This window comes from Micromys minutus, assembly GCF_963924665.1.
Source record: "Micromys minutus genome assembly, chromosome: 13".
Classification (NCBI taxonomy): Eukaryota; Metazoa; Chordata; class Mammalia; order Rodentia; family Muridae; genus Micromys; species Micromys minutus.
In genome coordinates, this window is record NC_137982.1 from 39,893,789 (window position 1) to 39,919,489 (window position 25,701).

General features: G+C 38.3%; 1 protein-coding gene across 10 annotated transcripts in view; it reads right to left on the reverse strand.

Moving 5' to 3' along the window:
• The window catches only part of LOC308429150 (sodium channel protein type 1 subunit alpha), a gene marked incomplete at both ends in the record, with an annotated part of 72,262 nt that overhangs the window by 40,833 nt on the left and 5,728 nt on the right, over nt 1-25,701 (reverse strand). Inside the window, 14 exons of one of the 10 annotated variants that reach the window (XM_080927883.1) lie at nt 192-548; nt 1,644-1,817; nt 3,040-3,278; nt 4,012-4,158; nt 5,543-5,738; nt 6,674-6,955; nt 8,515-8,721; nt 9,295-9,436; nt 9,919-9,982; nt 11,852-12,121; nt 12,655-12,746; nt 14,722-14,850; nt 16,434-16,514; nt 18,730-18,863. In XM_080927883.1, coding sequence (XP_080784009.1) covers nt 192-548; nt 1,644-1,817; nt 3,040-3,278; nt 4,012-4,158; nt 5,543-5,738; nt 6,674-6,955; nt 8,515-8,721; nt 9,295-9,436; nt 9,919-9,982; nt 11,852-12,121; nt 12,655-12,746; nt 14,722-14,850; nt 16,434-16,514; nt 18,730-18,863 — 2,514 coding nt within the window. Of the gene's footprint in view, nt 1-191; nt 549-1,643; nt 1,818-3,039; nt 3,279-4,011; nt 4,159-5,357; nt 5,739-6,673; nt 6,959-8,514; nt 8,722-9,294; nt 9,437-9,918; nt 9,983-11,851; nt 12,122-12,654; nt 12,747-14,721; nt 14,851-16,433; nt 16,515-18,729; nt 18,864-25,701 lie in introns of all 10 variants that reach the window. The other 9 variants (XM_080927884.1, XM_080927882.1, XM_080927880.1 and 6 more) reach the window with 9 other exon arrangements.

Sequence of the window (25,701 nt, forward strand, 5' to 3'; positions counted from 1 at the left end):
TACCATAGTATATTGTGATACCTTACTTTGCCATATTACAATATGTTTTTTAGAATAAGAACACAAACATATCTTAAGATCATATGCATTTAAAATTACTAATCATTGAAAGTTATTTTTTAATAACATGGCCACAGATTTGTTAAGCTGTTAATGTAGTACTGAAGCACATTCCTAATTTGGGTACCTACCACCAGGTTCCCAATCACCATGACCATCATGAAGACTGTAAGGCACATGGCCTGGCCCGCGACCTCCATGCAGTCCCACATGGTCTCTATCCACTCCCCGCACAGCACACGGAACACGATCAGGAAGGAGTGGAAAAAGTCGTTCATGTGCCAGCGCGGCAGCTTGCAGTCAGTGGCAATTTTGCAGACACAGTCTTTGTAACTTTTGCCAAACAGCTGCATGCCGACCACGGCAAAAATGAAGACGATGATGGCCAACACCAGGGTCAGGTTGCCCAGTGCGCCCACCGAGTTGCCGATGATCTTAATGAGCATGTTCAGTGTGGGCCAGGATTTTGCCAACTTGAAGACTCGCAGCTAGAACGTGAGAACAAATTAATAATCATCATTATGATCGTCTCAAGCATTAATTATCTTGAGGCTTACTAAGGAAGAAGGGGCTGTGATTCAGAGGCAGAACACCTCCTTAGCAGGCATGCAGCCATGAGATAAATTGCTAGCGCTTCACACCCCTAAATATTATATTGTCTTGCTCCAACTTTCTCAGATTCATAGATAATATTTAGATCTTTGAAGGAAGAACCTAACTTTTCCAGATTTTAATAATGTGGTTCATCTTTTCTGAAAGTGAATTTTTCTTAGTTGTATATTGAAAATTGTATTTTTAAATTTGCTTTTCTGAGACCATCTATCAAATTTTATAGTGTCATGTTGACATCTGAATGTAAGTAATTTCTGCCCAAAGGCTCATTTGTCAAAAGGTTCTAAGTAACAATGCATTGAGATATTTATTATCTATTAATATTACACTGGAGTAAAGATATAAAAATGTAATGCATTGTTAAACCCGGGATATTTACTATGACTTTTCTTCAATCTTCAAGGGCATTTATGTGAATCTATCATCTACCTATCTATCTTTCTGTCTGTCTCTCTGTCTTTAGTAGTCTTATAAACTTTTGTTTTGATGGAATATATTTATTAGAATTAGAATTATAATCATAACTTTTATATGAATATCAAAGGACTGTTTACATTTTCAATTTTTATTAAGCTATTAACCATTTCTATTAAACAAGGGTTTTCAGTTTGAAAGTGTTAATTGTACAAGTCATTAGAACCAACACTTTGTCAACATGGCAACAAGAAAACATTAGTAATCTTATGACAGGGCTAGTGACAGCTCAGTGGCAGGACATGTCCAAGATCCTAGTCTATGTAACCCAGCGCTACAAACTTATACGTAGTAATATTTGAAAGTTTACATAAATATACCTTTCAGAAGAAAGTTTCTCTTTTAACAACACACAACTATCACCTAAGAGGTATTATTCCCCAGTTACACAACTTACACAACACCTTAAAATGGTAATGGTTGTGTGGAAAAATGTATGGGAGCACTATGAAAACACCACTGGGGAAGACAAGTATCGTTGCTGTTGTCTTGTTTACCAGTCTAAATGAACGGAGAACTGATAATCCCTCCACATTGGCAAGGCCAAGTTCTACCAGGCTGAGTGTCACAATGAAACCATCAAAGATATTCCAGCCTTCTTGGAAGTAATAGTATGGGTCCATGGCAATGATTTTCAGGAACATTTCTGCTGTGAAGATCCCAGTGAAGACCTAAGATCAAAATGAAACTATTCTAATTATATTAGCTGACAATAATATCAAAGATAACATTATATTAATTATTTTAAGATAAAAGACTAGTGCTGCTTTTTCATCACCGATCCTAGGATTTTCCTACAAGTTTACTCGACAAGGCTGATTTACATTAGTTTACTGTATTATGCTCATAGAAGTTCCAATAACCAGGCAGTATAAATGCTGTAATTATTCTATTACAAATAAAGAGAACAATGTTTCAAGGTATGTAAAATGCCCATCTATTACTACCCAACTAGAAAATGACTAAGTTAGAATTTGAACAGCAATGTACAATTATGACAATGTTCATTCCATTCCTTCTCTTTCCAGATCTCATGAACCTACACATTATTTTGCCCATAAACATTTCATTAATAAGTTTATCTTTATTTCATTCAAATCAGGTAGGTATTGTTCACGTGTATCTTGTCTTATAGCATTCCCATCTCTATCAATATTATTTTGTTACATGAACTAAAAATGTGTTTTCAGAATATGCATAGATATTTAAAAATGTATGTGCACCAGAGCTTATGCTATATGTATTGTCTATATCCGCAAAATTCTAAACTTTCTCCTAAATATATAGAATGTATGTTATACTTTAGGTGTTCTTCCTTCAAATAAAAACTGAGACTTCTACGTTGAGCCTGATGGAAAATGTTTTAATAATTTATGCCTTAAAGTAAAAAAAAGAAGAGTATTAAGTGGAAACTTTCACAAAAATGGACTTATGTACAAAATGCACTATGTACTGTCAATATTTCATGATCTGTAACTAGAACAGATCTTTAAAACAGAACATAGACTCCCTAGACCCTGGAAGGAGAAAAGATGGAGACACTTTTGTGTTGTTGACGATTCTTTGAAAGAACACACAAGAATGAACTCATGCCTTTATTTGAACCATGTAGAGCCAGGACATAGTGATGCTATTATTTAAAGAAGAACATGGCCTTAGATTCGGAAATAACACCACTCTTGACTTTTCAATTATTATTATTACAGGTCTATGTTGTATGTCTCAGTTTTTGCACAGATATAAAGGCCCTTATTTTGCAAAAGGCAGTGATAGAATTCCTTAGGAATGCAGGAATTGTGGTTGAAAGAATGCTGATAAACAATTAAATATTATAGACAGTTTCTCAAGCTGAAAATTTGAAGACCAAACACATTTACCTTCTTGCACACTTACCAGGTTTCCCACTGTAAGTACATGATTGAAATGTTCAGTCATGGGGTAGTGCTCCATGGCCATAAAAAGGGTATTTAACACAATGCAGATGGTGATGGCCAGGTCAACAAACGGGTCCATCACCACCAGGTTGACAATATGTTTAACTTTTAGCCAATATGGAGAACAGTCCCATATTAAGAATATGTTGGAAAATTTATACCAACAGGGTGGACATTTCTGCCTGGATTCTTCAAGTTCTAGATTTAAAAAAAATTAGAAGGAACAATAATTGATTATTATTTGAGTACAAATTTATTTTAGATCCACTAAACATGCTTTCAGTAGCAAACACATTTCTCTTTGCTGCAAATATGATTACTTAGTGAAATGATGTAGATATGATCAGACATGTACAGAATGTAGAGATAGGAAAGAAATCCTTTTGTCTTTTGTTTTGCCATAAACACTGTTGCTTAATACTTGGCCTCTAGTACAGTGGTTGGTGGCATAAACAACAATCCTCAGGAATGTAGCTTGAAGCTCTTCACTCTGTGTAGAATTTCTTGGTACTGATAGGTTACACAATTTTAAGATTTAGGGCAAGAATTAGTTATAAAGAAATCATTCTTTAAGCTTTGATTTTGTGAAAGTCACTTATTCTTCTCTCCAATTTTAGAATTATTTAAGATCATAATGGAAAGAACCATTGCTGCCAAAGTTTGAAGCAAATGACAACAAAGTATTTGTGGCTAATAGATTAGAAATCGCTAACAGTTTCCACATAGGACTAAGACATTAAAAGTTCAGAAATGTAGAATACTGAATTTAGTATTCAGTACTTCCAGAATACATGACTGCCCGTTTAATAGTAGGACTGTTTCCTTTCCTTTTGTTCTTGGAATGTACTTGGCAGCACATCCGTGGGGGTATTTAACTTCCACACGGTATTTCGAGGCAGTTGAGCTGATGGCGGAAGGGTTTGTTACTCACCTTCCACGGTGTTTGTTAAGATGCTTGCGATGCTCATTGCCCTTTGCCTCTGGGAAGGATCCTCTAGGAAGTCCATGGAAACATGGAAAGAACTTGACCTCCTCTTTCTCATCTCAGTCTCAGTGGTTGTTCCCTGTAAAGCAAATGCTAAGGCATTAAACGATTAGTTTGAGCATTACAGCACAGAAACAAAGGGAGGCAGTGATCTTCATGGAATGCATGCCCCATGCATCTTCATTTTTAATGGCCAGTGGCAGATATTGGTGACTTATTGGATCATTAACCTGGAATATGCAAACTGTTAACCATGTAGTTGTGAGGGAAGATTTACAATTTTGACCCCCTGATTTTATAACCTTACGAAATATGATGCGATTACAATATAGTTAGCAAAGCTTTGCATAGACGTAAATAGAGTATTTCAATTAATGAACACATTGTCGGATCCTGATACTGTAAAAACTTATGTATGGTCGAGCCATTTTTTCACTTTCCAGAGAACAGACATTTCATTTTAAGAAAATAGCGAAGACTATGGCACACTTAGCTGTCATCTCATTTTCTAGGCATAAGACACATAGTCATTTATTACAAAGTATATGCTAATCTGTAGATGTGATGCAGGGGCAACAGCTTCATCCAGGGTACCAAAGCAATAAGTCATCGGGTTTATACTGAGTCATGCCTCGTCATGCTGATATATTTCCAAGTGATTGAACAGTTAAGAGGAAGCAGCCTTTGTTTAGAAAGTTATTGTCTGAATGTACAGTAACAAACACACAATACTCCTTCATTACACCATCAATTATTTTATCCAGATTAGTAGTTTATTGGTGTCTCTGAGTAGATTTGTTCTGCAAATACCTATATCAGCATTTTTTTTTAGTGAGATAAATATGAACCTTAGAAATTTTAGGTAATGATGAAGCTATCTATGCGCAGTGTTTTTGAAAATCTGAAATAAAGCCCAGAAAATCTGGAGTCTGGTGGGAAGATTTACTATACACCCTTTACACTTAAACACCATTTATTTGTTTTATAATAGGGCCTTAGGGTGGTGTCTCCATATGTAAATTCAGTATGGGTACATAGCAAATCCTCCAAGGCAATAATAACTATTGTTCAATTAATCCTTAGCATATACGGTAGGTAATGCATTCCGGTTTGTGCAAGGAGTGCTGGGGCTCTGGTATTATTTGGTTAGTCTATTAAAAGTGCTACAGGATGCAGATGCATTCTCAGCTCGACCAACCAGGAATCATTCTCAAGAGTTCCATTCTGTAGAAACACTGGCTGGTGCAGCAATCATAGGCCAGCCATGCCTGAACTATGTAAAACTTTCTTACATTGTCATCAGTAGCTGGCTTATCTATTATCACCTCTGGCAGAAGCTGTCCAACTGGCGATGTAGGAACTGAGGGTCCACCAACCAAGGAAACCACACCATTGCAATCCACAGTGCTGTGCATCTTCCCATTTGCTGGAAACACCGCCAGCATCCGGGAGGACCTGCTGGTTTGGCTCAGGTTACTGTTGCGGCGTTCTCCATGTCTCCGGGGGACAAAGAGTGAGTCTCTCCGACTTTCATTATCCTCAAAGGTGCTGTGCTCATCATCAGCAAAATCATTCTCAGATCCCACATCCTTTGCTCGCCCTCTGAAGCTGAAAAGGCTTGTTCTGCTATTGCGTCTTGGGGAAAACAGGGAACCACGAATACTCAACAGAGACTGGAAGTTTGAAACACATGACAGAAAATAAAATTATATTAGAACAGCCTGTTTAAATAGTTTTGCAAGTTTAAGTTGAAGAACATTTCATTGTTTGTTTGAGAGGGTAGCACATATTCCTTCTGATTAATATAATTTATCGACATTCAGATGAGATTAAATTAGTTCTGTACAGTATGGCTTCCAGCCATTGATATTAAGTAACATAGCTGGAATGCAGCCTGAAAGTAATGGGAGAAAAATAGCAACCACCATGTCTCAAGTTTAAACATAGACATCCTTAAGAATCTTTCTATCAGTGTACCCACGTGCAAAGAGCATGGGCAGTAAAGATGATAACTGTTTTTAATATCTCTTTCCATTTGCATAATTCCAAGAATAGTTTTCACAGACTATTATAGTTCAATTTCCTAAAGTCACATCATTTTTTTCAATTTATCTCTAAGATGAATTATCTATAGAACCAGAAATTATAAATTTTGAAATTCTGAATGGTGTACTTTGCTGTAAATTTTATCATGACTAATCATTTTGAAGTTCATGGGAAAACTGATAAAGAGTTATGGGATGAGAACCAACATGGTGTATTAAATTAAGAGGAACATTTCTGAGTAGCTAAGCCCTAGTGTATATTGGGCTGATGTTGTTAGAAGAGGTTCAAGATTAAATGTCATTAATTACAGTTACCAGAAGGCACATTTAGCATGGAAACCCTGTCCTCCTGATGCCAACCTTGTGCTATTTCAATAGATCTAGGAGTAGATTTGCATATGGGTGGATGGGAAATGAAACTTTTACATAACTACATGAAGGGAAACAAGTAAGCATAATGTAACAGCAGTCAACTTGGTTGGTGAAAACCCCATCCATCTATTTCAATTCTTCGTCAGCTGGTTCAGCTTCATCCATGCATCTGAGAACTCTGTAGTGCATACCTGGTGCGGGGAAGAGTACCTCTTTTCATATGTCAGTCTATTCCCTTCTATGGAGAAGCGGAACCCCTTCCTCCTGATGCTGTCTTCAGACTCAGATTTGTGGAATTCATCATCATCTTTCTCTTCCCCTCCAGACTGCTCTTTCTGTTTCCTTTTCTTCCTCCGATTCCGCCTTTCTTTAGCACTCTTTGAACTCAACTTGGAGGCTTCTGAAGAGCTATCTGAGAGCCTGCCTGCTGCACTGGGCTCCCTGGAATGTTCTGATGCTGTGGCAGCCGCTGCCTGCTACATAGAGGAGAAACCATTTCAATGTGTGGCAAGAGACAACTGCTTAAAATCTTCAAGATGCTCAAGTTTGGCATATCATGTACAAAGAACAAGCTAACTGAAGCAAGTATCATCTAGAAGATCTTTTCCAGTTTATTATTTTTTTTCTTTTTTAACAAATAATAAATAAAAAATAGTCTATTTTTCTCCATGATAACAGATATTAACTTTGCCTGATGCCACAAAGATTCACAAAATTCATTGGCAATCAATAGGAATAGAAATAAGAATTGAAGGATGCAACCTATTCAGTAAGTACAGAATGGCATTACTCCATTTCTCTGAAAAGCAAGCTGGAACCTGGATGAAAACGTAAGGGACGACTAAGGATCTTACTAAAGATCCATATTAAAAAATGAGGTCATGAGCTGGGGTCCTCTTGGGTTTCCATGTTTATCAAAGTGTTCAATGCCTTCCACATATTATCAACATATGTTGATATGTTCCACATAACCAATGTTATGAAAGGTAGCACCGTCTCTTCCTCACTCCCCCGTGATACTGTCACCCGTAGGAAGGAGAGGGACAGTTGGGAGCTGTCTGTTAAACAAGGTAAGATGTTCAGCTCTCCAAAAGCCATTCCAACTATCTTCATCTCACCATTGTCTGTTCTAGTTATGGGGATCACATGCTGAGTGCTCCGAGCTTCCACTCTGATGGAGCTAACACTTCGTAGTCAACATTCTTCCCACAGTAGCCTTACTATAGAACCTGAGCAATGAAATTAGCATGCCTGAAATAACTCTATTTTTTATGGTCAGAGTGATTCCAAATAAAATTTGAACTAAACAATTTTTATTAGTCTTTTTGAAAACACACACAGTGGATTTTTACGTCCCATTTAGAAATCACAAGGAAACGTGAGGGTGAAATTCATTTTTCTTATTCAGTGCTACAGGTACACTGACATGTGCTGGAAAGATCAAGTCAGACCTCTTTTACTACTCAATACTGCTAATAATGCATCTTTGCCTGGTGGATAATTTTGCAGCAGAGAAAATTTTATTATAAAGGAAATTAAACAACGACACCTAAAGACATTGTAATTTTGAGTAAAGAAAATAAGGAATTACTTTAATGAAATGGGCAAACAAAACAGGCTTTATATGGCAACTAATGAATTTGCTTGTCAGGAAATATTGTTCCTTTATGATAATCTTCCAGTGCCAGTATATTCAAGTAAAAAACATTTCCCCTTGGGAGGGGGGAACCTTCAAGCCCCAAAGTTACTATTTTCCCTTTATTCTTGATTCTACTTAAAGTGATAAAAATAACATAAGAAACATCTTCTGTAGTTAGTATTAAAACAGTTTTGTATAAATTAGTGATGTGACTGGGCCATCTCAAACTAAAGAGATGACCCACACACAGAAGGCCTTGGAGACTGCTGTTCTCCATTTCCTCACGTTCTGTCAGATGACTTTGTCTTTTGTTTCATTTCAGCTCTTTGGCAGTAAAAGAGGTGATGCCAGAAGACTAGAGAAGGAAGGTCTGAGATAAGACCTGCTGAGTACCTGCGCAGCCTCCTGCTGCTTCTTAAGCTGCTCCAGCATCTGCTGAAACTCCGCCTCTTTCTGTTCAGCCTCCTCCAATGTGGCCTGATTCTGCTCCTCATAGGCCATGGCCACCACAGCCAGGATCAAGTTTATCAGGTAGAATGAGCCCAGGAAAATGACCAGCACAAAAAATATCATGTATGTTTTCCCAGCAGCACGCAAGGTCTAGAAACAAGAATATCAGAATTATTTTCACAATTATGTCAGTAGTGGGTGACTTCTCATTTCAACTTACTTGTGTGTGTGGCAGAACTCTGACAAAATTAACATTTGTGACCCTTCAGTATTTGTTTAACCTCTATCTCTTCTTTCTTCTTTGAGATATGCATTAATAGTCATAGTAAGGGATTCTTGGATTCACCCGGAATAGCAGTTGATGGAAAGCAATAGGGACCGCCATGAAAAAGCTGAGCCTTTCATGGAAATTAAGAGACCAACGGAGCAGGTAATATTTGAGTGGGAGACAGGGCAGAGGGAAGACTTGATTTTGTTTAGAAGAAATTGTGTCTATGAAGAATGAGACATATAATTCAAGTCATGGATAAACAGAACAGTATTACTCTCCTTGGCTTTACTCCATTTAACATGTATTGTAATCAATGGGATAGAGAAGCCCACATCTCTGATCTCCAGTCATTCTCTCTCTCCTGTATCATGCTGTGGGTTGCATTTCATGACTCAGTTTGTGTTCTTACACGCTTTTACTTAAATGCAGTAAGTATCTCTTCAGATTCTCACCAGTTGGTAAAGATTTTCCCAGAAGTCCTGAGTCATCAGTCGAAACAGAGACAAAAATGCCCAACTGAAGGTATCAAAGCTTGTGTAACCATAATTAGGGTTTCTACCAGCTTTTACACACATATATCCTTCTGGACATTGGCTGCAAATGGGGAAAAAGAAAGTATGACAAGACATTCTGCCGTCTTCTTATTCTGGTAGAAGCCTATACTTACAAAATAATTTAGTCACTACTTAAAAGACACAAGAGTGTGGAATCCAAATCGCTGATACATTTCCCACCTTTGACTCCATAGTATCTTATTAGCTGCAAGGTGTTGATGTTGCCAAGTAACCTTTTTCCCTCACTGTGGAGTCTCCTAAGGTGATTTATAGCTTGATATGCACACCAAGAAAATAGCATACAGATCAAAGTGTTGCATCTTGCTTTACAGAAGAAACTTTAATATTTAGATAAATATTCCTGTTTTATTTATATCATAATTACTGACAATTATTATATATAAAGTTAGTTGCTGTTATCAGTGAATTTCTAGAGAAAGAGATAACACATACATGCACACGCACATCTATGTATGAGAACATACTACACATACTCACATCTCACACAAGTGATCAGCTTACCCTGCATCAGAGCTATTCCCGCACAGTAGTGCATCTAAAACACCATCCAGGAAATAATGATATCCTGTTTGAAAAAAAATAAAGAAAGCCATGTAATACACACTTGTAGTGTGAAACACATTAAAAGGAGAGTAGAAAAGTCCGGGCCAACTTTTAGGTTCAGTATGTGAGTTTACAAATACCATATCATCCACATAAACACGTGTTGCTCCAGTTCACTCTTCAGATCATGTTATTATATTAAGGTACTCAATGGTACAAGGTTTTCATTATTATTGACATAAAGGTAGTGATAACCCTGCGTACTTATGGAACTTTATGAAAAGGTATCAGTATTTTCTACTACTTTTGCAAAGTAAAAATAAAAAAGTTCATCATTCAAAGGACAGATATTTCAAAATAATTATATATTTCAAAATTAAATGATGATATATTCCCTGTTCCATTTTTATATTTTAATATCCTTGACAAACTTTTCAAATTAATTATAATTTACATTTTCAGTTTCTAGAATATATGTCAATTGATTCATAAATTGTATCAATTATATGTATATTTTAATGAAATGAAACATTTCAGGATTACATAAAACAAATAATGTTTTTTTAATGAAAAAAGTATAAAAATCTTAAATATTAAAGCTAAGACAATTAGAGGTGAACACCACTTCTAATCAATGCTCCTACTTCTCATGAGTACATGCCTCCTTTCGCTAGCTACCAGAGGAGCCATGTCTGCAAAGCTTTCTTTGACCGCCCATTTACTTTCATTTAAAGACTGACAAGGAAGAAAGAACCTCTACTCCTGTCTGTTAGATTGTATGCAGACAGTATCCTCAGCTCACTCGTTATTCTATTATAGCTACTCATTCAAAAAGTGTTAGCAGGATTAGAAATAAAGCCACTCTCATTATTCCCTATTGTTTAGATTGGGATTTTTGTAGCCTCTCAAGGAAGTTTACTGGATGAGTAGACAGGAATGACAGAGAGAATGGAACAGGCAACCTCGGAAGGTAGCAGGTGGGGTGACCCTCTAGAAAGTACCAGAGACCAGGGAGGTGAGAGATGCTCAGAGGGAGGGACCTTAGATGAAATGCTCGACAACGGGAAGAGAGAACTTGTAGAACCCACCTGCAGTGTAAAGACAAGGCACCAAGTAAAGGGATGGGGTGGCCATCCTACAGTCAAAAACTCTGACTCAGAATTGTCCCTGTTTAAAAGAACTGTAGGAACAAAGATGGAGCAGGGACTGAGATAAAGGAGGTCCAGTGACAGGTATCAGGATCCAGCTCAAGGGGAGACTCCAAGGTTGACACTATTACTGATTCTCTGGTGTATTTACAGACAGGAGTCTAGCCCTCAGAGATGCCCAACAACATTTGAAAGATGCAGATACTTACACCCAACCATTGGACTGAAGTTGGGAACCCCGTGCTTAGAGAAAAGCTGAGGAGGAGGACCACCCCATAGGAAGACCAGCAGTCTCAACTAACCTGGACCCCTGAGATTTCTCAAGACACAGAGCCACCAAGCTGGCAGCATATACCACCTTTTCTGAGGTCCCCAACCCATATACAGCAGAGGACTGCCCGTTCTGGCCTCAGTGAAAGAAGATGCATTTAACCTTTGTGAGACTTGAGGTTGCAGGGAGTGGGGAGGTGTGGTTGGGGGGTGGATGAGGGTGGGGACAGGAAAGGAAGTATGGGATGAGGAACAGTCAGAGGATGGACTGGGAGGGGGATAATGACTGAACTGTAAGAAAAGATTAAAGAATAATAAAAAGTCAAATAATGTAAGTTTAAATATTTTCAAAAGTTTCATCAAATAGTTTTCCAAGCGATCACAACTTCTTGGTGATGATCATCGTTAGTCTGTGAATAGAGAAGAAGCAGACACAGTATAGAAGGATAAGGACACATAGTGATGACTCTTACTTGAGTCTTGAATGTATGATTTCCAGTTAAATTCAAACACGGTTTCATTTACAAGTGTGCCGTTGTAATCCATAGTTATATTCTTCTCAATGCTGTGTTCCTCAAGGGAAGCGTTGGTGGGGGGCCACTGCACACATTTATTCCTCAGGTTGCCCATGAACAGCTGCAGCCCGATTAGTGCAAACACACTGAGACAGAACACAGTGAGGATCATGACGTCAGACAGCTTCTTCACAGACTGGATCAGGGCCCCCACGATAGTCTTCAGGCCTGAAAAAAGTGTAGTAAGCATCTGAAATATTAAATAAATTCTACACATAACTCTCTTGGAAACAATGTATAAGTCCCAAATGTTGCTCACGACAGAGACATTTTGCTATAAAAAATTACGGAGTATAGCTTCATTTAAGAACATATCTTCCATGCTGTTTTAGATTATTCCTTGCATCTTATAATTTGGCTTTTTGTTAGCAAAGAATGAGATTGTTTTGCATAGGCATCAATGGGTATGATGAATAAAAATTAAGAGTTCATATATAAAGTAAGGAACATATTCTTAATGACAGTGAAATCACAAAATACATTTCATAGTAGAAATTGGTTAGATTATATATCAGGGTGTCCACAAATTAAACACAGAGGTTGATAAAACCTCTAGAAGACAATAGGAGTAATACTATAGGAAGTACTCAGTCTCGGGATTCTTGCTTTCTGTAGTGATGAATTGCAAGCAAGGAGGCCCAGTGGAAAACGTCTCTGAGTTGACTCTCTGATTAGCCTATATGTTTGCATATAGCTCTCACCTGGAATGACTGAAATTGTTTTCAATGCTCGAAGAACTCGGAATGTTCTTAGCGCTGAGACATTGCCCAGGTCCACAAACTCTGTCACATATCTGTAATAAGGAGTTCACACACAAATACGATAGCAGGATGCAGAGAAGGATTTGTAGGTACAATTACCTATGCTTTATACTAATTACTTTTACCTGTCAGTGTGAAAACGGTCTTTAGACTCATTACTCTAAATGTGTGAAGAGCTACACATTACCCAGGTTTACAAATTCTGGTACTTACCTGTAAATTATTTAAGATTTAAAAGACAACAATATTTATATGATATTTTATGAAGAATTTTTGCTGTTTTAAAATGACAATAGTGTAAGTTGCAAATTAAAATTTAGACTTATCAATGTAGCCTTATTATCATGATAAATATCACAATTAAAAGTAAATTTCATAAAATATACATTCCTGATGCCATTTGGAAAGCAAGGTAGAAACATTATATGTGAATTGGAAAATTAAATTAATTAATTAGAACAAAACCCATGGGCTATGGTTTCAGCTAAAAAAATAAAATAAAATAAGAAATTGCTCAATGGAAATTATCTATTATAACAGATTGCCTATTGACCTACCATTTAAGATTAGCATTTTCTACCATATTTTTTGAATAGAAGTTGGACAAATTAACAAAAGCATCTTATGTAGCCCAGAACTGCTCTGTCATTATTTCTATTTTATTTTCAAGAATGAGACGTTTCAAATACTGTCCTGAATGATGTGGCTGAAAGGCATGGGAACATATTTCATATTCTAATCTGATATGAAGCTGTATAATTAGAAACAGAAACCAGTATTTGCAAGTCTGAGATTATTGGTACTGTCTTCTCTTCTGTCTATCTCTTCATGACTACTGATGCCCAGAAAGTCAGCTACCCACATGAGGTACGTGCTGTTAATCCACGGTCCTCCATATCTTATTTTTTTGACTATTCTAGAATAACTACCCATTATTTTCAGCATCTCTTCCTGGCTTGGAGGGCATGATTTATCATTAGCAAAAGGGAGAAGACAAGAAAGTGGGGACTGAATGTACAACTCAGTGTACATCAAAAAGGTTTGTGTTGAGTAAAATAAAAAAGACCCCCAAAAAGAGAGAGAGTGAGAGCAAGAGAGTGGAGTGAGAGAGCAAGGGGAAGGAGGGGGAATGGAGGAGGGAGAGAGAGGGGGAGAGACGGCAGAATAAAAATTGAGTCAGAAGGAAAATAGAGCTAGGGTGTGTCTGCTCAAGAAATACGTATTTAATTTATAATGTATCAAATGCCATTTTCATCTTATGATCTTATTTCCAGCGTGACAACTTGTTTTCTACTATTCTAAAAGGTAACAAAAGAAATCATGGGGCGGAGGCACAGGAGTTTGAAAGGTCAGTGAAAATCTGCCGGACCAGGACAAATTTTACTGTGTGAACTTTTCAGGCCATCCTCTAGCTCAAGAGATAAATAATTTATGCTTTGGCATTATGGGTGTTTGTAAATTTATGTTAGGTCAATACATGATTAGACAGGACGAAGAGGTGAGGAAAAGGAGAGAAGACGGAAGGGGAGGAGTCAGGGAGTAAACTGGAAGCAGAGGAGTCAGAGGAGGGAAGAAGAGAAACAGGAACAGGAAAAGGAACAGGAGGACAGTTAATAGCAAGTGATAAGGGATCGCCTAGGAGGGGATAGAGAGTGTAGTGGTAAATCTGCCCAAAATAGACATGCAGCTTGTTTTCCTAATAACTGAGTTGTGTTTTCATTGAATGGGTTTATTTGGGTTGAAGAGGATATTGCAACAGGTGTTTGTCTGAGAACACCAGCATATATGAAATTTTGATAGATTTTAATTGATATTAAAATCATTGCTGTAGCTATTTCTCATGGATTAGTGGAATGGGCTTACCCTTTTGAGACCCAGAGTTTTTAATAATCATGCTTAAATCATGCCAGCATATTTTACCATTAAAGCAGGTTGTTTAAATTGTGAGCACGAACAGCAAACCAAACCATATTCTCCTCTCAGGTTTCCGAGACAGAAGGCACTTACGCAAATGTAATGACAGTGAAATCCAGCCAGTTCCATGGGTCACGAAGGAAAGTAAAATCTTCTAAACAGAAGCCCCTTGCAATAATTTTTATTAGTGATTCAAAAGTATATATTCCTGTGAAGGTGTACCTAGAAAAAAGTAGCCAAATAAATTAAGGACTTTGTAATTTTCATTAAGAGTACATCAGCTTCTTAGCATTCTGTCTTCAGAAACTATGGATACTGATAAAGACAAACAAACAAAACTAAACAAAACCTAAACCAATTGATTTTAGTTTCATTGAAAGTACACTATTATGTACTTGGCTAGCTTCTGCTTGTTGGTAGACATGTCTGTAGGGGACTGTCTTGACTCCCTCAGTAGAAACTGGGTAGCACCCTTTATTTAGGGCCCTGGGCTGTATAAAATTAGAAAATGCTAGATGGATCCTAGGCATGTACACATCTGATCTGTTTCTGTTTTGCCTGTGTATGTGATCTGACCAGCCACCTCGACTTTCTTGAAATAACAGAGTGCAACCTAGAACTGTGGATGCATTTCTCCCTCAAGCTGCTTTGTCAGGTTTTTGTATCAGAGCAACAGAAATGAAATTAGAGTAAATTCTTACTACATGAAGGGTCCTTCTTTAAGGGACCAGCAGATCGGGGTGAGAAACGAATGCCACGCACTGTCAGACTAACTACTATCTGAAATGTCTTGGCAACAACAGAAGCAGAGCCTCCTGGGAGTTAGCTGGTGAGCTCAAATGTTGGAACAACCAATAGCATGAGGGCACATAAGATGTTTCCTTTGGAAGGAAGAAAATAAACCTCAACCTCAATACTTTTGGCAACATTTATGTTATTTAGTTGTGTGTGTGTGTGTGTTATACATTAACTTGAATAGTTTTAGAACCCATCAGGTACACGGTTTCTTATTTTTTTATTTTAGAATCTGTTCATTTCCTCACTGGCTTCCACTTAGAACCATTAGAAGAAGAGGCTTTGGAAAACGCTGTAAGGGTCACAGGTCAGCAACCAGAGAGTTACAGCTGTCAGAACATGGGCAGGTACAAAAGCTGGGACTGGAGCTTCCATAGCTCCAGTCACAACACTTTGCCTCTCTTTCCACTGGGGCATCAAGAGAGATGGTCAGTATCACTAGTCATGCTTCTGGCCTTTGAAAAATGCTACCTAAACTTTCACTGTCGTCTGCTTATCCTTCAACCAACTGCATTTCCAAGTTTTATAATCCTAAATTTTAGTTGAGTCCCTGATGATCACTCTTGAAATAGATATCAACCTGGATGAAAGAAGAATGCCCAGAGAGAAAGAGACTCAATGTGGTTCTTAATGTAGCATTTACAGCTTAAACTTTTAAATTCTTAATTAGCCAAATTAATGTGGTGGTTATCTGGAATAAAAGCTCATCATATATTGTCTATCTTTCTGAAATTACTTCCATTAAATTTTTTCCCAAATACTAGATCCTAAGAGAAAGCCTTTGAGTTTTATAGTAGACTTCGTATCAATTATAAGAGTAAAAAGAAATCCTAGATCCGACACCAACAAGCCTGGAACCCAATAACTGTTGTTTTATTTTACAATTGTGTCTATAAATGGTTTTATCAAACATTTCTCCAGTTTTATTTAAAGGCTACATTGAGACATAGTTTCAGAATCTCAAATATATGTACAGGAACAAACATTTAAATATATATAATTGAACTTACTCTACATTCTTTGTCCAGTCGGGAGGGTTACTCATTGTCATAAATACACAGTTCGTCAAAATAGTGCACATGATTAACATGCTGAATAATGTAGGTTCGTGTTAAGGAACATACAGAAGGAAGTTCATGTATTATATTAGAAAATAAGTAACACACAAAAACCCAAATCTCTATTCAACAGGACTCATAGATAAGCGTGTACACGTGTATTATCTAATCTCCTTATATTTCTCTGTGTTCTGTTAAACATGCATCATAGTGTGACCTCCACAACTGCCGATTAAAGGAGGGAGTGGCAGGACTTGAGAATACAGTTGCTATTGCAGTTGTTTTTAAACCAACATGATTACCCCCCAAAGAGTTTTTCAAGGGGGTGTGGGTAATATGTGTGTGTCCTTTCTTTTTACAATATTTCTGTTTGCAACCTTCTTAATCAGAAAGCATAGATTTGAATTAATTCACACAATTTGAATAGTAAAATGTCGAGGAAGGTCCATTTCTGTAAGATTGAGATCTCTTCATTAATGGATAGAATTTATGAACACAGATACTTCATGGTCAAAGCAGAGTGTGACGCAGTGTGGGTAGCTGTGTTTTGAGTGAGTTCATGTAAGTACAATAGCCCGAGAGGATGGAATGGGGAGATGTGTGAAGGTCAAGGCTCATCTCTACTGGGATGTAATTGAAATTCCACGAGACACGTGTTCATGGGCCAGTCAGTCATTTATTCTTCTTGCCAACAAACTGCCCTCTGACTGAACGTACATGCAACACACGGATGTTAATCGTGGATAGACTTTATTGTTTGGCCGTGTAGATTAAAGTAGCCAGTGTGTGTGAAATGCTTGGAAACTGCTGTTAGAGAAATGTGTATGCACTGACTTGCAGGTCAGAGTTATAACCGCTAAGCTCTGGAGTAAACAGATAGTCAGCAAGATCTTAAAAGACATGTTTTCTGTCTTAGATACTCTTTCTACTATACTTGATTGACCACACGAAACATTTCCTTTAGGTGGAAAGAAAGCTTTCATCAAATGACCACATGATGGCACTAGAAATACAAACGAAGATGAAAAAGCTTTGGAGTGAATTTAGAGACCTTTTATATGTTAACTCTAATAGGATTAAGGATTAACTTGTGATCAACTGGACCAAGAAAGAAGGACTTTTACTTGTTGCTTTTATTGTTTTTTCCTAGTCATTATTTTACTTTCTTGTTTTGTTTTTTATCTCCTTTTCTTGGTTTAGTGCTGGCTTTTTTTTTTTAAAGGAAATTTCTTATTTAGTTATTGTTTTTGTAGTGCCAAAGAATCAAACCCAGGGTCTTGTGCTTGTTCAACACTTTAGATTTTAGAATTTAAGTTTTTTTTTAAATGAAAGTCTTGTTAGAACGATCTTATGATACCTACAATAGTAATTTTATATAATTATGACCAAGGACACCAAAAGAGACTCAGCCATAATGAAAGTTTTTCACTGATCAATATCCACATCGGAACTGAGATGCAGAAACCTTTAAACCCAGAGGCAACCTCAGAGGCAAACTCCCACCTTTCGGAAGAGTTTTAGCTTCTATCCTGAGTCTGTTCTAAACAGTGTTATATAGCAGAGTCATTCTCAGCGGCTTAAATCTGACATTCAGCCAATATCACTGAATGTCATAAAGTTGATCAGAAAAGTTGACTGATTAGCTAAGCCCGAAGTTTCTTGAGGTTCTTATATGCTGACAAAGTCATCCTGAGGTCCTTTAAAATGGTGCGTATTATATCTCTATCTAATGTATAGTTTACTTTGAAAGTAGATTTTGTGTGTGTGTGTGTGTGTGTGATTCATTTTACTGAGAATTCTGTGCAACTCTATACAAAGACGGTGACAAGAAATATGGTTGTCTTTCACAAAACTTAGGGGATTCAATACATATATGATAGCTAGTATCAGTTGTCAACCTGACAGAACCCAGAATCATCTAGGAGACAGGACTCATTGCATCTTGGGAATTACTGTGACAGCTTTGTTAATTCAGATGGGCTCATCTACTGTGTCTGGCACTGTTCCCTGGCTGAGATCCTGGAGTGTAGAATAGGGTTCAGGCTGGAGGGACGCCTTAATGGCACAGTGTTTCCCCAACACATCTAAGGTCCTGGCTTCAGTTCTCAGCACTCCAGCGAAAAGAGACTTGCCTCACCAACAGAAGACGATCGATGAAAGCTGTACAGCACATGCATCATTTTTTTATTACTTAATAATCCACAAAAAGTATAAAACACAGTTTATACAAACAGTTAACACCAACCACTTGCAAAAAGGATATGAGTGTACCAAAATCTTAATAGCTATTTTCCTAAGAGGATTGAAGGGAGTTAAAATGTACAGGGCGGAGGTGGCGCTGAACCGAAAGATGGCCTTCCCTTTATTCAATACTATAAAGGTCTGTAAGACAGGAACAAACACATAAGTACAAACCCTGCTTCCTATCTTCCAACAGGGCTAAACTGAATAATTTGGACAACAAGGACAATCAGTTTTGATGTGTACTATGAATATCAGCTCTGCTCGGATCATTTATGTCCTACAGATGAAACCTACGATGGCTCTTACCTTCCACCAACCACTTACCTGAGTTTGTACATCAACCAGGAGAATGTCCTTATTTCCTTAATATTTTAAGTGTCTTACTTAAGCCAAAGTTTGAAATGAGAACATGTTTCACTTTCATTCTAAAATTCACAAGAATTCCCTTTCATAATGATTTGTTTGCCTAGATGAGGTATCTGGAAGGTTAATCCTGTAGAATGCACAATCATTCAACAGAACTGAATGTTTTAAAAATAAATATTCCTTCTCTAATCGTGCTTATAAAATAAACATCACCACTCCGCTGGTAATAGAAAACAAAAGCAGCTGCCACCAAGTCCACTGTGTTGGGTGGCTATCTTCCAGGCATTGATGCAGAGCCCAGGTTCTCTGGAGGGTATCATTTTGACTAGGAGTGCTAAATTCTGTATTGGGATTTCTGAGTTAGTTGACACTTGAATTCTAATCCCAACTGACTCCCAACTGCATGGAGGAAAATCTCAAAGTCCCTGCAGCACTCAGGACCCACAGATAAGAAGAGATTCCATCACCAAAGTTAGACTTACTGTGCACGACAATGATCAGCATGCAGACCGAAAGGACTCACCATGCAATGGAGCAATGACTTAGTCAGACACAGTTCTTCTAAGGCGTTTACTGGTGTCCAGACTATGCCTAGGTGGAAGATGCTGACATCTCTGTGAATAGCACACTAAACAGAGAGAATGCTAAGGTTTGAATTTATATTTTATTACTCTATTTTATTTTCTAAGTATGGGGAAATGCAATTAAGACCTCCTGCATGCTAAGTAAGCACTTTGCCACTGGTATCATGTTCCTAGCTCAGAGTGTGCATATGTGCCTGTGTGTGTGTGTGTGTGTGTGTGTGTGTGTTGAATCTATAACCCAGATTGCTATACTAGTGACCCACCACTGAATAATGTCCCCCAGCACAATTTTTAAAATGTTTATGAATCTTTTTCTTAAAATTCCCATATTTTAGCTTTTTATCCGCATGGACCCCACTGTAATCAGCACACTCTATAATGTGTTCCTCATTCTCTACTACGCATTTTTTATAGCATTTCTTTTGCACATTTAAACTTCAGGTATCACTAACAGATTTTTGTTTTGTTTTTCACATTGACTTTGAGATTTTTCAAACAGAGCAATCCTTGAACACAGTGTTACTGTTTGAAAATAGCTCTTTTTCTCTGGGATTTAGGCAGAAATGCCCTACATGTGCTATGAAAACATCCCCTAAGCAGTGCGCTGACTATTAGTGCTGTCTTGGCTATAAAACAAACAAACAAACAAACAAAATTTCCAACTACTGAGAGTAAAACCTGTGTTTAGAAAGGTGTAATACAATTTGACAGGCAATTTTGTGTCTGTTGGGAATAAGGATACAATAAAACGAGGGACCATAGGCTGGGCTGTCCCATTTTATTTCAGTTCTTTGGCAATTAGCATCACGGTGTCGTAGATAAACAGAGAGTTCATCAACCAGGTGAGAATGTGCTGCTGCTCAGAGCCTCACCTTTGACCCCATACCCAATCATCTCTGAATGGGTGCACCCAGCACAAGGGGGACTATCTCAAGCAGTCTGTGTTGGAGGAATGTACTTACTCCAGTGCCAATTGCTTGTGAACGGTACATAGTCCCCGGTATTCTCCCTGATTCACTCAATATTTTTGTCCCTAAATGACCTTGTGAAAGCATCATAAAATATGAGTGGACTTGGGTAAGGGAAATGCCCTTGCCTTAAGGAATGTGAGCATTCAAGGACACAGAAAGAGCAAAGCTTAGGACCAGTTATCTTTCAGAGCTTTTGCCTTTGCCTCCTTATCCAGAAACACAGCGAGTGAAATGTGATAGAAATATTGCGGCGTAGAGTAGGGGCAATAGTAAAATATGTAGCTGGAAAGAATATATGCTCTTCAACTACAAATCTTATTTCATATAATACCATTGGCTGGTTTTGAAATGACTGTGGTGGTAGGGATAAGTGAGTTTCAGGTCTACTGTGGCCTCCTCTTTCACAGGCTGGAGGGTGAGGGTGAGAAGTCCTGGGAGGGTCAACGGTAGTTCAGCAGGCAGGGAAATTCCCAGGCTCATCCCAAGGAGACTGGCTAGACTCAGAATCGCCATGAGACATGACACAGGCTACTTGGCCACCCTCTGTTTAAATGGTGAGCAAAGAAAACTGCTGGCTTGAGTGAAAACAGCCTCAATAGACATATATATTTCAATATTTTGGCTTCAGATATCAAAACTGTTTGGGAAGGACTTTTTTTGGAGGTCAGGTGTCAACAGAAGCAGGTTTTGAGGTTCCAAAAGTCTGTACCATTCCCAGTTTGCACTCTTTGTCTCTGTCTTTCTGCCTCTGTTTGTCTCTGTGTCTGTCTGTCTCTGTCTCTGTCTCTCTCTGTCTCTGTCTCTGTATCTCTCTCTCCCTCTCTCCCTCCCTCCCTCTCTCTCTCTCTCCCTCTCTCACTAACTCTCTCTCCTGTGTCTTGTCCATGGATGTCCATGGATCCAGTGCAAACTCCCAGCTACAGATTCAGCACCATGCCTGCCTGCCTGCCTTCTGACTTGCTTTCCCCATGATGGTCACAGACTCATGCAAAGCCCTACATTGAATGCTTCCCTTTGCAAGTGCCTTAATCATGGAGTAGTGCCTTAATCACGGCAATAGAAAAGTAAGTGACCACTACAGAAACATTTGGCCAAAAATAGAAAAGGGAAGAGGAAGCAAGGACAAACAGTGAAATGTTAGAGAGGCCAACAGATGCCCAAGGAAGCACAGAAACGCTGCCTTTTTAAAAAGAACTCAAAGGGGAGACTCAGAAACATAGCAGAAGAGAACCAGGAGGGAGCTCTGGGCACTGGGACTCAGCAAAGTGGCTTTAGTAAAGGCTCAGCAACCTCAGTCCCGATTAGTAATTGAAAACTTGGGAGTCCATTGGATGATCCACGTAGGTGGTTTGAGACAGGAGACTGGTGGGGTTTGTCTGCACAACATGGTTTCTGTGCTTTAATTTTTAATAAGATTTCCTCCCACCACTGTCAAGGACTGTAGCAATAATGCCAGCATTGCAAAGCCATTTTCAGTGTTTTTTTTACCCTCTTATAGATGTATTCCTTTTAGATGGAAACGTGCAAATGTAAGCTTTGCATAAGTCACTCTGAGGTGTTTACGGTTTTAGTGTCAATAGCTTTGCAGTAGAGACATTATTCAGACTTGGATAGCACTCCAGTAGGTGTAGGGCTGTAATCATTATGAAGTCATTAAATTTGATGTAGAATGTAAGCTTTGCTTTTTACAACTAGTCTACTATTTATTTCTTCACATGGCAGTATCTATATTCCTTATAGTATTTCCATTGTTGAGAAGTCAGTTTGCAACAGCAATGACACTCGGAATCATCGGATTGAAGGTACTGCATGGAGCAAGTACCCAAAGAGATCAAGGTTCACTTAGATCAAAGGATTAACTCCAAACCTACCAACTACCCAGACACTGGCCTTCTCTGTTTATGCGTGTAAATGTCCCTGGTGGCAAGTACCCAAAGTGTGTCTGTTCCTTAAACCCATCCCTTGGTTCATTTACTATCAGGGACAAAAAAATAAATGCTTTAAGCTCATGACTACAGTGGAGCAGAATTATAAGCACTTGGTGAGAACATTTTAATACCAGAATAATTTTCTACCTGAACAAATTTTTAAACAAGGTACAATGGGTAAATTCAGATCTAACATCTATGCATAAAAACTGGTATGTAGATGCATTTAAGGGAATGAAATATTCCTACCTGTCTTAGGACTTTTCTGGCCACACACGCACACACTCACCAAAGTAAGATAATGTCTGCAATACTTAAATGACAAAAAGGTAAGTTGCATATGCATACATATAGTAGACACCTGAAAAGCGGCACAGATCTAATTTAGGTGCAAAAGGTGACTGGGTAGCACTCCATTTGCAAACCTTTGTGCTGCATTCTGAAAAGAAAACACACACACACACACACACACACACACATCTAAATCCGGGCACTTGCAAAAGAATGCTCAGCTACCAACAGTAGCATACAAGAATCTAGAAGATAAATAATTGAAGGTGTAGATAGCCAGGCACCAACCAAGCCAACCTTAATGTCAAATACAAACCTGAACTTTAGCCAAGGATTTCAGATTGTCTAAGTAATACATGAAAAGCCGTAGAAGAGGTGCGGTGCATCTTAGCAGTGTTTTCTGTAACCCAATGTAACTGAAATATGGACATTTGGGGATAAAATGATATAAAAATCATTGTGGTATCAAATCACACTCTGCAGCAAACCTTGCCAACAAATACCATTTCAGGTGCTAAAGAAAATACAAGGTGGTTTGATCAAAGACTGATAAGCACCCCTAGTAATGAACAGTTTAATGACCCGAAAACCAACCTGGGGAAAGATACAGTGGATTCTCTCATACCTGCACTTATGGGAAGTGAATTGTTGCAATGGTTACTGTCAAGAATGAAACTTGAATTTGATAAGTGGTGTATTTGCACTTTGTTTTCTGAGTATATAGCCATCGGTGGAATCTTTATTTCAATCATGAGTCCGTATTTTTTTAAGGTATACGATTAAGTCTCAGTTCTAATTTTGCATTTCATCTGGGCATTGTCGTAACAGAGATTGCTCCAGATGTGCTCCATTTATTTTCTCTAAAAGTTAAGCTGAGGGCAAAAGTAAGTGGAAAGAAATAGTTTAAACGTAGTGCCTTCAGATGTGGAGCCTCATCCCTGTAAAGCTAGCAGCCTGGAGCTGAGGTAGGGGGATTTTATTGTGAGTTTGAGGCAAGACTGAGTGCTGGAGGAAAATCCTTCCTCAGAAGACAAAACACATAACTAGTAGGTACTATAAGCAGTCTAAATATATTCTTTGCCTGGAAGTTTAAATCACAGGTAATTTTTAATTTATATATCATCTGCCTTCTAAAAGTGTACCTGGGAGTCAGTTCCTTTGAAATTTGGATGCCTTTTCACATAAGGGAGTAAATAAATATGTATATTTTTTCAAGTTTTGAACACAATGTAACTTTTCTTCCCCAGGTGCTGGGATCCAAACCAGGCCCAACAAGTGCTAAGTAAGCACTCCTCCAGTGAACTATTTCTAGGCCTTATGTAATTCCTAATGAAATATAATTATGAATTAATGGTAGGTGGAATCACCATGTCGAAGAAAGTGTCAGTCGGGACATAGTAACACGGCTCTCTGCTGAGCTCAGCATCGCTATCTCAGTCCACTCTGACGGTCAGACTGGGGAACTGTCCTAACTCCATCAGGACACATCCCACAGGTTCTGCAGTGAGAGGCAGGGGCCAGAATCACAATTGTGTACCGATAAGAGGGATGCTCCGAAGTTAGATGTTGTTTCAGATGGTAAGAGATTTCTATCAAACTCCATCTCTGCAAGCATTTCTCATTCTAATCCAATCCACAAGACTAAGTCTCCTTTTCCCTCTCTGAGAATCTTTAAACCGTCTCTCTGCCTCCTCCTCTCCCCCTTTCTATCCCTTGGTTTCAAGCAAAGATTTTCCTCCTTGTGTGGCTCATGAAAAGTCTTCTCAGAGCATTTGCTTACCTGCAGCAGACTAACTTTAATTCAGCCTCCACCTAGTTATGGGTAAGGTCTATAAGCTGTGGATTGCAAGCTGAAATGACAGAGACTGAAAAGTGGGAATGGGTGCTTAAGAGTCATCCCTGTCACATTTATGAACCTTGAAAAATAATTCAAAAGTTATGCAAAATAATGCACACGTTATATAGCAAAAATTATAGACATCAGTACTTTACAAATGTTTTTGTTTTAATTTTGGCTGTGCGAGAGAGGACTGTGCGCAGAGGAGGATTCTCTTGTAGTACTTTCATGTTTTTACAGGCTGGGACAGAAAGCAGGGCTTATGGAAAGAACCCTCTGGGGTTATTTGCCTTAATACAAATTAGAAGAAATAAAGAATATATTCTCTAAGACCTCCTAAACGATGCCCTTATCTAACTTCAGGGCCATCATATGAGAGCAGATCTGTTTTGCCCTGCCAGTCGGGTAGCTAACTTCTTCATATGACAGCCCAGAGGCACTGTTAGCATCCTCTGTGCTTTTCTTTTCACAGAAACTTGTCTTCACGTCTAAATTTAGGCACAATTTCCTTAAAGATGCCCACCACGTAAGTTTTAAGTTGAGTTTCCACACAACAGTGTACACTGCCCGCTTAGGAGCCTGTGGGAGGTGGAGTTGAATTGCATTTGACACTGACACCAAGCATGAGAGATTTGTTTTTAAAAAGCAGGAGTTTGGGGACAGGCCACCAACTCACTTATAAGTTTTGCAATCTTGGCCAAACTATTTCACCTCAGTTTTATTATTCTTAAGTTGAGACCAAAGCCATCCTGAATGGACCTGTAAGGTACCGATATGAATTTAAAATGCAGGTGTGTGTACATTATATAGGGGAGGTGATAGTTGTTCAGTTTATCCAGAATAACTTGTCTAGACGTTTCTGTCTCCTCACTGTGGAGAAAATGTCTGCTCCACTCTATTCATGTGACACATGTCTCATTCTTTAGGACGTGATTCTGCATGTGATAATTACCTGATTCGGTAACTTTGCTCACCAGAATAGATCATGCGAGTTGATTA